Source organism: Spodoptera frugiperda, chromosome 7 (genome assembly GCF_023101765.2).
Source record: "Spodoptera frugiperda isolate SF20-4 chromosome 7, AGI-APGP_CSIRO_Sfru_2.0, whole genome shotgun sequence".
In the NCBI taxonomy this organism is placed as follows: domain Eukaryota; kingdom Metazoa; phylum Arthropoda; class Insecta; order Lepidoptera; family Noctuidae; genus Spodoptera; species Spodoptera frugiperda.
Window position 1 is genome coordinate 8,178,580 of NC_064218.1, and position 12,107 is coordinate 8,190,686.

Sequence of the window (12,107 nt, forward strand, 5' to 3'; positions counted from 1 at the left end):
CACAAGTCTCACATTACATCTATCACTGTAACGAAATCTATCAAAATCGGCTCAGCAGTTTACGACATGAAAGCGTAACAAAAATTGCTTCACACTTAACCACATTAGGATACGTCATTCCATATTATTTTCCCTAAATAATATATTTTTAGGAACCTAACCTATGACCATATATTGGAATACAAATGATTTCATTCATATTTATTAAACGTAAAATAATATTGTCACAGTAGTGAATGACTAATGAAATAACCTAACGTTTATTAATCACCTTTCTTTATACATATAATAATATATGTATATAGGTGCTATATAAAACTAGGGTTTCCAACCTTTTTCTGGTCAAGTACCACTATTATAATTCTTGTTATGTTACATTTTTCATGTGGTCACACGCTTATTTTGCTCATTCACTCATAAAAATAGTGACTTTAAAATTTGAGATTTAACTCATGGTATTTATTATACAGGTGTGACTACACCTTCGTATTTGTGTATTTATGTTTGCCTTCTGCGGACCTCTAGTGGTCGTCGCAACACCGGGTCGGGAACCACTGAAAGTAACCACTGATACGTAAGGTATCAGCTATGACGTATAATACAGGCAAAAGTAGTACTTTAATATGTATGTATGTTGCAGGAAAATTAAGTTATCAGGGATTTTACTAAATACGTAGAATACAAGAAGCGTTGGTAGTAAGATGTAGTTAATTATTGAGAATTTTAGATATCTACAGGAATATCGTGGCGGAAAATCCAGTATTCTTATTTAGTTACAACAAACAATCTTAGGTCTTAATCGAGACAAATAATCATGAAGCCAATGAGTCGATTTTCACGTTAATTTCAAAATTTTGGATAATAACTTAGATAATACCAGAGTACTTTTTACCTTTTACTTGTTTGCCAGTAATAATGTAATGTTTATTCATTATGATTGTTGTTATTCTTCCAGCGGTGCAAAACGAGCGGGATCGTATAAACTGCAGGCGGCCGTCGTACGAGGAGCCGACACAGGCGAACGGACTGTCAGTCGTGTCGCTACTCAACGCAGAGCTGCTCAGCAGGAAGGTTATAGATGAGGTGAGTGGAGATATCATTCCTTTGTGAGATCAGGGCTGGGATAGATGGGTAATCGATTAGACAGATTAACTGGGGCCTTAGTCTGCTATTGGTTGGAGCTGGTTGGCTGGTTGGAGCTATACAACCTACGTAGCTCCGTCCCTCTTGCACTGCTCAATGATCGACCATTCTGACACAATTGTAATAGCAGACTAAGGCCCCTGATGATACGCAATCGGTTCGAATGACAAGTAATCAAGTACAGAGCAAGCCTTTGAAAAGGTGGTGGTGGGGACCAATTTTAGTAGTGAAAAGACCATTGTTTAGTTCTTTTTTTCTATTTAGCCTCGATATCATCACCCAATCTAATTGGCCAAATTGTCCAAGCGAATTATGGCAATAGACATAAATAGGATTCACAGGTTTCATGATTAAAATAAAACTATCATAATATTTTTACAGACAAACAACATAACAGAAGCAGAGATAAGCAACTGCAAGTTGGCGAAAATAAACGACGTATGTGACTCTATAAAGCAGCAGCTGCTGATCCTGGTGGAGTGGGCCAAGTACATCCCGGCCTTCACGGAGCTGCACCTGGACGACCAGGTGGCGCTGCTGCGGGCCCACGCCGGGGAGCATCTACTGCTGGGCTGCGCGCGCCGCTCGCTGCATGTCAGCGACGTACTGCTGCTCGGGAATAATTGCATCATTACTAAACATAATATTGGTATGTTGCTGTCTAATTTAAAGTACCTTTAACTGATGAGTATAGGTATATGGAAGGACTTATGACTGTTGATGGAGAAAGTAGTATGTAAGATTCGTAGCAATTGGCGTCCTTTGTCTCTGCCTACATAATATCTGGAAAACAGACGTGAGGTTATGTATGTATGCTCTCTAGAGTCTGTAGACTCTTAACGACATATTTGTAAAGCAGATTACTGTTATTAGCAAATAAAGTATGGAAAACCCAGGATAAGATGAACAATAAAAGATAACAATGACTCCTGACTACTCAAAACTATACCAATATTACATAGAGTATGGAATTGTGCCAAATATATTATGAAAACAAGCTATCACAGTTTAACTTATACCATAATTAACGAAAAGTAAGTTTTACATATAAGTATCAGTGACATCCTATATCCTTACACTCTCGTAAAACTGTAAAATCCCATATATTCACATTTATTTATTTATTATTGAATTTGCAGACGGGCGCATGGACATAGACATCAGCATGATAGGCATGCGCGTGATGGACGAGATCGTGAAGCCGCTGCGGGAGATCGACATCGACGACACCGAGTTCGCGTGTCTCAAGGCCATCGTGTTCTTTGATCCTAGTGAGTCACATAGCACCTATGTTTGCTATCATAATCAGCATCAGCGAGAAGACTGTCATCTGTCCTTCATAACACTTAATTCTACACCCTAAGCCTATGGTGATATAACAAGCGATAAGCGCGCGTTTTGATAACGTGTGCTTACAACTATGTTCAACGCCCGCCTACAGGCGGATCGCCTAAATAATGTGTTTGTAAAATGCATGTAGTATTAGTAAGTGCGTGCTCCATCGTAGGCCGCATCATCACTTACCATCAGGCAGAATGGGATAGCGGCCAAACGTCAACCCGTCAAACATAAAAAAAAACGTTTGACATGTGCACTTGTTTACTTGTCTTGTGACACTTCGATAGCTGATTTCATTAGTCTTAACGTTTCTTCATTATCATCGCAAATGCTCAACATTCTTCCTTAAATGTTCACTATCCACAGACGCGAAGGGTCTCTCCCAGCCGCAGAAGATAAAACAACTCCGCTATCAGATACAAATCAACCTAGAAGATTACATCAGCGACAGGCAGTACGATGGCCGCGGTCGCTTCGGCGAGCTACTGCTCTGCCTACCCCCCCTGCAGAGCATCACGTGGCAGATGATCGAACAGATCCAGTTCGCCAAGCTGTTCGGAGTGGCGCACGTCGACAGCTTGCTGCAGGAAATGCTGCTTGGAGGTCGGTTACCGGTCATTCTAATAAAGTATTATTATATAGAAACAACTAAATTAATTATCATGTTATCGGCTTACTCACGTAACTGTTTGACGAGGAACTCGACTAGTTTCAAGCCATGCTAGAGGCTCATATTCATGAGCAGCATTCCGCGACACACGACGCAGCGATTGTCGCGCTGCTACTGAGTAAGCCGATAACATAATAATTTAGTATGTCTCTCGAAAGTTATAATAAAATTATAGAAACAACTAGTTTATTTTTGCGTCAAAGAGTAGAAACACATTGACACCAAGTTTATAATATTAGTAGGATAGTAGCTACTCTCGAGCAGTTTCACCCACTATTGGTCGTAGCGTGGTGTTTCATAGCCTATAGTCTTCTTCGGTAAATGAACGATCCAATACAAATTTTAATAACCGTATTAAAACCAGTAGTTCCGTAGATTAACGCATTCTATCGCTTCTAACAAAACTCTTCAGCTTTATAATTTTAAATTAAATTAGATTATACATATAAGTATTTTGTAACATTTTTTAAATAACTCTCTCATAAACCATAAAACATGTACATTCGTAACTTCAACTAATGTCTTGCGCAGGGGCATCAACAGAAGCGGCCATAGAGGAGCCTTCTCCCGAGGGTGCAGTGGACGCGGCGTCACCAATGTCCTCGGCATCCTCCCCACCACTCGTTCCCCAACTCCCACTACCGGAGCCCAGCTTCCTGGAACCCTTCAAGCAGGAACCCAACATGTGAGCATCATACTGATACATCATCTTCAATATGGGGCCCAAAACAGGGCCGGATTAACCCCGCGGGGCCCACTAACAGTGACATTTTCGCAGGCCCTTGATATAATGTTTTAATCACTTGCCTGCTGATGATTGAAGCAATAGAAAATACATTGTCGCGTGGATTCACGCAATTATGTTAAATTTCGAGTGACCTGGGCCCCGATCCGGTTAATCCGGCTCTGAACTAAAATCTATCTTTATAACTTAAACACGAATTTATCATGCCAATACCAAACCCAACATATTTGTAATAATAAAATTCTATCCTATAACTATTGGTATAAAAACTATTTTATATTGTACTTTACAAATATGCCCAAAACTGGTACTGGTATGAAACTATTGTGATTTGCTAGACACGTGCAAATTCATATAATACATTTTATTGTTATGTAATCGATACTTTTATATCGATTTATTTTGTAATCGATTCTTTTACTATAAATATTTATCGTCTGGCAAATCATAAAATATCAGGTGGTTGTCTATGCTTATGAATTTTAGATTTTATATACTGTTATACAATTTAATCTTAAGAAACGTAATACTACTTCCTTCAAATTAATTCTTCATTGAAACTTGGCAGTTAATTTCAAATGAGAAGTATTTACAATGTTCTTGCCTTCCCAATATATTTTGAACAAACACAAAACTAATGAATAGATCTCATTAAATGAATGAATAGACTGTAGTGCCTTCCATAATGTGCCCTTCTGCCTACCCTTCGGGGATTAAAAGGCAAGACTCAGTGCCTTATAGCAATATTGATGAAATTATTTAAATCATAATATTATTATGTCTACAATTTACTCCTTATTTTTATAATAACTATCGTAAGATATACTAAATTAACTAAAAATAACGTTTTATTCACGTAAATAATACTGAGAAGCTATTTTTAGTTAATTTACTCCTGTATACCAATAACTACGTAAAATCTAAAACACGTTGTAATTTGTAAAATGTTAACATTCGTAAATGTTCCATGTGAAACACGTTGCGCTCTCTTGATTAATACATGCAAACACAAATACTAACATAGAAGAAATAACACAAATAAACTGTCAACTAACAACATGTAAGGACAATGAAACGAGAATATACCAAACTTTCTTTACCTTTTAAACATCCTCTGGACTTTCACAAATAATTAAAGACCTAAATATGCCAAATTGGTCCAGCTGTTATTGAGTTTTAATTAACGAACAGCAATTGATTTTTATATGTTTAGAAGATATTGTAATTGATATTGGTCATTGGTATGAAAATGTGTACCTTATGTATGCTCCATTAGGTACACACATGATAAAAATCCCAGTCTAGGGTAACATTTTTTCTCTCGTCTCATTGTTCTTACTAAACAAATCGTGGTGGTTCGGTGACGGTGGCCATATCCTAACTCTGGGCGAAGGAATTATGTAAACAACATTATAGATAACATACAATCGTTTGTCCAGGAGCCCCGAACACAATACCAGCATGCTGAAGTCTGCAGACATTACACTGTTATAGTGACATACAGACACCACGCTTTTGTAGAACGAACGCTCTTGGAATATTCCAGAATGAAGGCAATTTGATTATCTATGCGTATGCATTTGAAAACCGTTATCGAAATGGTTATTTGAAATTTGTAACACTGAAAAAAATGTTCTTTCGAACTTGACACGCTCTATTATTTGGGTTTATTTTTATAAGGAGCAATAGGTGTTAATTTGTGCACCTGTGTCTTCGTAATGGAAAGGTTTAAGTGTAAGTAATATTGAATTAAAAATATAGATTGTCTCTTGCCAGCCAAGGTAATGAAACGCTTGGAAAACTTTCGCGCAAATCATTTGGGTGTTATTTTTCAAATATTTTTTTCAGTGTATTTTTGTTTTATATGTATGTACCTTGTATATTATATTATGAATGACTGTCTATAAAATTACAAAAATCGACTACATATTTTATGTAATCAATTCAATCATTATTAATTTTCTTGCTGTTATCCAAAGTTATTGTTTGGTTACTTTAAATCGTCGGTTTTTATGTAATTTTATTGTTTATCCCTAATTAGAATAAGTGCCTTTGTGAATAAGATTAAGAGTGTAAACAGAATCGAGCATATCGCTGTATTGGGCAGAAATAAATTGCAGCTTTAAAGTAAGAAAATTGCGGGAAATGCAATGACATAAAGTATATAAGAAAATAGCCATAGATATGTAATGTATATAAAATATGTAACTTTTATAAAATATCGAACAATTTTTATGAAATATTTATATACAAAATGTTTAGATGTTAACTTTTTGTGCCTGTATTTTATATAATTGTTTTTGTGTGTAGGTGTAGGAGGAGCGTTTGCCAATTTTTTATATAAACTTATTATATTACTAACTTTACGGACTGTAATGCTACTCAATTTTATGTTTGTATAGGTTTCGGACTATCTCTGTCATTTTAAAGTAAATTATAATGACAGAGATACATTTTAGAGCATTTTAAAGTTGAGTGGCGTTGTACAGTTCGGTGATAAAAGTAGGTGTCGGATTCTACAAGTGATGTACATCTGTCTCGGCTGTGTTACACCGTAACAAACTTAAGGAAATTATTTACATGCCCGCACTTGTTGAACTTTTATACTATTTTCTAGATTAATATCTTAATTTATTTGGTGTCGAGTCAAAATTGAAGCGTGGTACCGCGCTCTAGTATTCGGACTATGTAAGTTACCACGATAGAAACAAGTAGGTGATGGTATTATAAGAAACCAATAGAAAACGTTATTGACAGTTAGGTAGGCGTAAACATATGATTTATAGGCATTTTATCTCGATTATATTTACATAGAATTATATATATACAAGTGATTTTGTACGTGTCTACACGTGTATTGTATGACACTGTTATGTAGGTGAACCATTTGTTAATAAATGCTCAAAGTAGGTATGTTATATTTCATTGTTACTCGATTGGTGTATACCGTTATGTGGTGAAAGTTACTCTTTGCGTATGAACTATATCATGGGTTAAAAAGTCGTAGAATTTATTGTCATTTAAGTTAAGAAATAGGTGCCTTATTGTCCTATTGAGGTGTACTGTTGAAAATGTACATACTATGTTATGAATTTTAGTAGAATATATTTTAATAAATAATGTTACAAAAATATGTTGTTATTATTTATTTGGTCGTACTATTCCTACCCTAAACACGAGGCTTCTGTTACAAATAAGTCGGGAGCCTGGCTAACATAGATCTGCGCACAGAAAATGACTTCTAAAACATACATACGCGGAAAAATTCTCTTCTCTGCGCCACTATGCTCAATCTCAAGGGAAAACTGATCATGCTATTACATAAACTGCCGCACTCAGAGACATTTAATGATTACTTACTATTCCTTAGTAACAATTTTGTTCCGAAAACAATTGCTAAGGACTGTGTTAAGTAACCATTATAGGACTCTGAGCACGGTGGAAAAACAATCAAAGATCCAAATCAAGAAGATAAACTCGTATAATTAAAAGCATACAACTAGTAAAATATAAGATAAATAATCACTAAATTGGTTCAGTCACCGTCCGAAGGTTTCTTCTCGACGTCCATGTAGCCTTGCCGGCTGGTGCCTCGATTCTTGCAGTATAGGAACACCACTGAAATAGCGGACACCGCAGACATGGCCAGCAGTGGGATGTACACCGGGAACATTGCCTAGTGAACACTATACAACGTGGACTCGTCCTCACAACGCTCTTGTATATATCTAAAGAGTATAATAAGTATATAAATCATATTCAATTCGTATACAAGAAAATCTCTTGACAATTATTTTGACGGGTGACATGTAATGTAATGTGGTAATGCTAGAAAAGTTTCGTGAAAAATGTTTTCATTACATTTTCTAACTATGGCCGGCTGCCGAGAACTCTTTGAACAGAAGGTTTAGGTAAGAAGTCAGACAAAACAAATATGATGTAGAATGGCAGTTACTAGTTAGGCAAGATTGGGAGACAAATCTACATTAGCTAGGCTAATAAGCCAAGAGGTGCCTGCAACCACCAATTTACTTCCTAATGAATCTCCAAACCCTACCTAGCAAATAAACAGCGACCTAATGAGTTAGGAAAAGTAATTATTTCTAGTAAACCAGATGAACTTAAAAATACTTAGGTTCACATTAACACTCAAAGAATTTTGTATATTCTCGAAGTGGGCACGATGAAATGAATGTTCAGTTCAGAGGGTTAAAAATGAATCCACTACACGCAAGCCACTCTCATGCCTGTACATCAATTTAAAAAAATATCTCTACACGGGGTGTGAAAGGGAGGTTAGGTTACGTTAGATAGGGAGGTTAATTATAATTTTTTGACTAGGATTTTTGAGACATTTTAATATTTAAAGGATTCGTTGAAATATGTCGACGAAAATATACCATTTATTGGCTTTTCTCGTCCCAGGGACCCGGTCTTAAGCCGATATTTAATAATAAAAGTAATTTTAAATAAAAAACAAATGAAGATATAAAATTTTAATGTCCTTAACAAAATATTATTATAAACTACAATACAGTCAACAAATTAAAAGCTACCCAAAATCTCGAGATACATTTTACAAATGGGTAGTTTATCACAGTCTCTTACAACATCACTACGACCAAAAATATAAACATTGTGGGACATATATTAATTTTGAGAACAAAACGATAAAATTTACATTAAATAAAAAGTCTTTAAATTAGTTTCGAGACCATTTAGAATTTTGACTAGATTTAATTTTGGATTGTAAGGAAATATGCGTTTTAAATGCGCTTTAGATATACTGTGACTAGTGTTGGGTAAATAGCCGGCTACTTTGAGTTATTAGCGATTATAATCCATTAATAGCCATTAATAGCCTAGCAATGGATGATAACCCTGCTATTAATGTATAGTTAGAAAAATAAATGCTTTTTTTGTTTTATTGTAAAATCTGTGGGTGTAAACATAAATTGGGTGCGTGTACGCAGTGTGATGCAACATATTGTTATTGTTTTTATTTATTTTCACTATTTGTATATGAAAAAGTGTTAATAATAAAATAAATAGGTACACATTTTTCGGGAAATTCAGTTTTGTTAATTTAGAGATCCAATACTATAAAAAAGATAATTACTATTGACACATCGCTTTGTGATTTAACCATCTACCTAATTAGTTACTTGACTTAATAAAGCGAGTTAAATAGGTAGGTGTATTTTACCTATAAAATAATTTTAACCGATACGTAAAAATGTAAGGTACATTAAGTAAGTTAGTTATTAGCTATTTTGAGTCGATAGTAGGTAACATGCATGCGCACTTCCGACGTTTGGCTCCTAAGTTGGAACGGACGGGGGCTGCACTTAAGCGGCTCCAGCCCAACCGCTGGGGGCCAAACGCCTCCTGCCGGAGGTTGTACGCGGGGATCGTGCGGTCCATGGCCCTCTACGGCGCCCCTGTGTGGGCGCCGAACCTGATGCGGCGGCCAGCTCGGGCGCTGCTCACGTCCCAGAGGGTCATGGCCATCCGGGTGATCCGTGGATATCGCTCGATCTCCGGGGAGGCGGCGAACCTCCTTGCCGGATTACCGCCATGAGATTTGGAGGCGAAGGTGCTTGCGCGCGTTTTCTGTTTGCGCGCCGACGCGCGTCGCCGGGGCGAAACTCCGCTGCCGCGCCAAATTAGTGCGTGGCGGGATTAGCTCCGGCGCGATCTCATGGCGGAATGGCAGCAACGACTGTCGCAACCGAGGGCTGGGCTCGCTGTCATTGCAGCGATAAGTCTCCTCTTTGAGGAGTGGCTTGAGAGGCACCACGGCGTCCTCACCTACCGCCTGACGCAGGTGCTTACCAGACATGGGAGTTTCGGTAGGTTCCTGTTTCTGATTGGGCGGGAGGAAACGCCCGGGTGTCATCACTGCGAGGACCGCCCGGAGGACACGGTGGAGCATACGGTGGCGGTTTGCCCTGCGTGGGCTGAGCACCGCCGTGTCCTCAGGGATGTGGTCGGTGACGGTGACCTCAAGCGTCCGGCATTGGTTCAGACCATGGTGCGGAGCGAGGGGGACTGCCGTCTCCTCCTTCGTCGGCGAGCAAGGGTAGCTCGCCGCCCGACCAGAACCAGACCCGTGCGTGCGGCGCATCGCGTTCCGCGCGCGCCTGAAAGAGCCATCAGACCACCACAGATGGGGCCCAGTAGGGGTGATGCCTGATCCGGAGTTGCGGACTACCTAGCGGGTTTACCGGAGCTCCGGTTCGAAATGCAGGAGTAGGAACGGGGTGGTTTTTTGTCAGTAAGAGTCTTAAACTCCCTCTCACCTCACCTAAGGCGAGAGAAGTCATTGGATGATTTCCCCCCGGCCAAGTGCGAGTCAGACTCGCCCATGAAGGGTTCCGTAGCAGCAATTAGATGACATAATATCAAAGTTATAAAATAACTTGGTTTTGCATAGTGTTTGTATGAACAACAAAGTTATATTTGCGGTTTTTGAAAATGCTTTATTTCTTAAAAACTAATAATGATATCTCGTTCAAACCAATTTTCGTTGGTAGTTTCCATTGAAATCTTCAGCATATATATTTTTTAGATTCCTCACTCTCTTATTTTAAAAGTTAGAGGGGGGGGGACACTCATTTTTCCACTTTGGAGGCGTCTAACTTTCAAACGATTGATTTTGACTAAAAACGGTTTTAGAAACCTTAATGTCTTTTTTAAAGACCTATCCATAGACACCCATCATGGATATGTTAGCTGAAAAAAATTTTTTTAATCAGTTCCAAGTATGGAGTGCGCCCCTTTAATTTTTAAATTTAATAATTTTTATTCAAAATTCGAATAGCGGTTATCCAAATACATCAACCTACAAAGTTTCAACTATGTAGTTAGGCCCAACAGTTTCGGAAATAAATGGCTGTGACATACGGACGGACGGACGGACGGACGGACGGACAGACGGACAGACAGACAGACAGACATGACGAATCTATAAGGGTTCCGTTTTTTGCCATTTGGCTACGGAACCCTAAAAAAGGTAACATGCATCCCCGCACCCCCGCACCGCAGGAAAAATAACGTAGGTATATATCACACAACTGGAATTTGGAAAACAGACCGTCAAGTATAGATACGGAAAGTGATTTTCTCATGGATTCGGAACCTTTCTATCCAACATCAGAAATCGATGAAATATCCTGTGACTGTAATGAACCTGGGGGCCTACTCCGGTTCTCGAATCTAAAGTTTCGTTTAATCTTCGGCCGTAGGTTTTATTGGTTTACTGATAGAATTACTTGAAATAACGTTTTATTTTTAATTTCATATCAAAACCTATTATTTATTTTCATTTCATTCGTTCATTTTGGTTCCCGAAAGTTCGCAATAAATAGAATTGTAGGACGAAATCTGCGAAGTTGCGGACGAAACTTCGCTTTTCGTTGAATTTGAGTAGGCCTGCAATAACAGGCCTACTTTTAAATTGCACATTTATTCTAATCTAATCTAAATCACATTTATTCAGTCTAATCTGACAGTCCTAAGCCTGAAAACCATGAAGGGAAATTTTCAATCACTAAAATAACATTAATAGCAGGGTTATCAGCCAAAATTGGCTATTAATGGCTATTAACTGCTTTTAATCGATTATTAGCCAAATGATATTAACCGGATTATTATAATTGCCCATCACTAATTGTGACATACATGCTTTGTGACTATTGCCCAGCAATAATACAAAAAATATATTTAATTATAAAAAATAGAATTGAATGTCAAACTCTCATCAGATAATCGAGTATATAGTAAAAATGTCCTTTTGTGACACTGATTTATTTATTCTTAATAATAATAATTAAGGATTTATATTATAATTATAGCACGGATATTTCTTAAACAATAATTACTCTTTAAGAGCAAATAATCTATACTTAGACTTACTTAGATTAAGGGCCTGTTTCACAATGACACAATATCTGGTAACATAGGTACCAGATCGAATATAGAGAGTAATTTGTATGAACTATCTGTCATATAAGTTTATCGGGTACTTATAAATGAAGGCGGTGAAACAGACCCGTAATTTCCTCTATCCTATATTCCTATATAAATGTGATTATATTATGCACTAGAAGTCTAGACGGATTCTTTTCTTTCTTTTTTTTTAAATTCACATGTTTATTTTCCTGTGTCGTAGTAATTTACAAACATTGTAATCAACCTGCACAATTAAGG

General features: G+C 37.5%; 1 protein-coding gene across 6 annotated transcripts in view; it reads left to right on the forward strand.

Annotated features, from left to right (window-relative positions):
• Positions 1 to 7,027, forward strand: part of LOC118266160 (transcription factor HNF-4 homolog) — a 56,584-nt gene extending 49,557 nt beyond the window's left edge. For 3 of the 6 annotated variants that reach the window (XM_035579550.2, XM_035579551.2, XM_035579547.2), the window contains exons 4-9: positions 956 to 1,083; positions 1,525 to 1,792; positions 2,283 to 2,414; positions 2,848 to 3,084; positions 3,683 to 3,836; positions 5,336 to 7,027. In XM_035579550.2, coding sequence (XP_035435443.1) covers positions 956 to 1,083; positions 1,525 to 1,792; positions 2,283 to 2,414; positions 2,848 to 3,084; positions 3,683 to 3,836; positions 5,336 to 5,390 — 974 coding nt within the window. In that variant the 3' untranslated portion in view covers positions 5,391 to 7,027. The remainder of the gene's footprint in view (positions 1 to 955; positions 1,084 to 1,524; positions 1,793 to 2,282; positions 2,415 to 2,847; positions 3,085 to 3,682; positions 3,837 to 5,335) is intronic. The other 3 variants (XM_050694833.1, XM_035579549.2, XR_004782825.2) reach the window with 2 other exon arrangements.
• Positions 7,028 to 12,107: the final 5,080 nt, after the last annotated feature.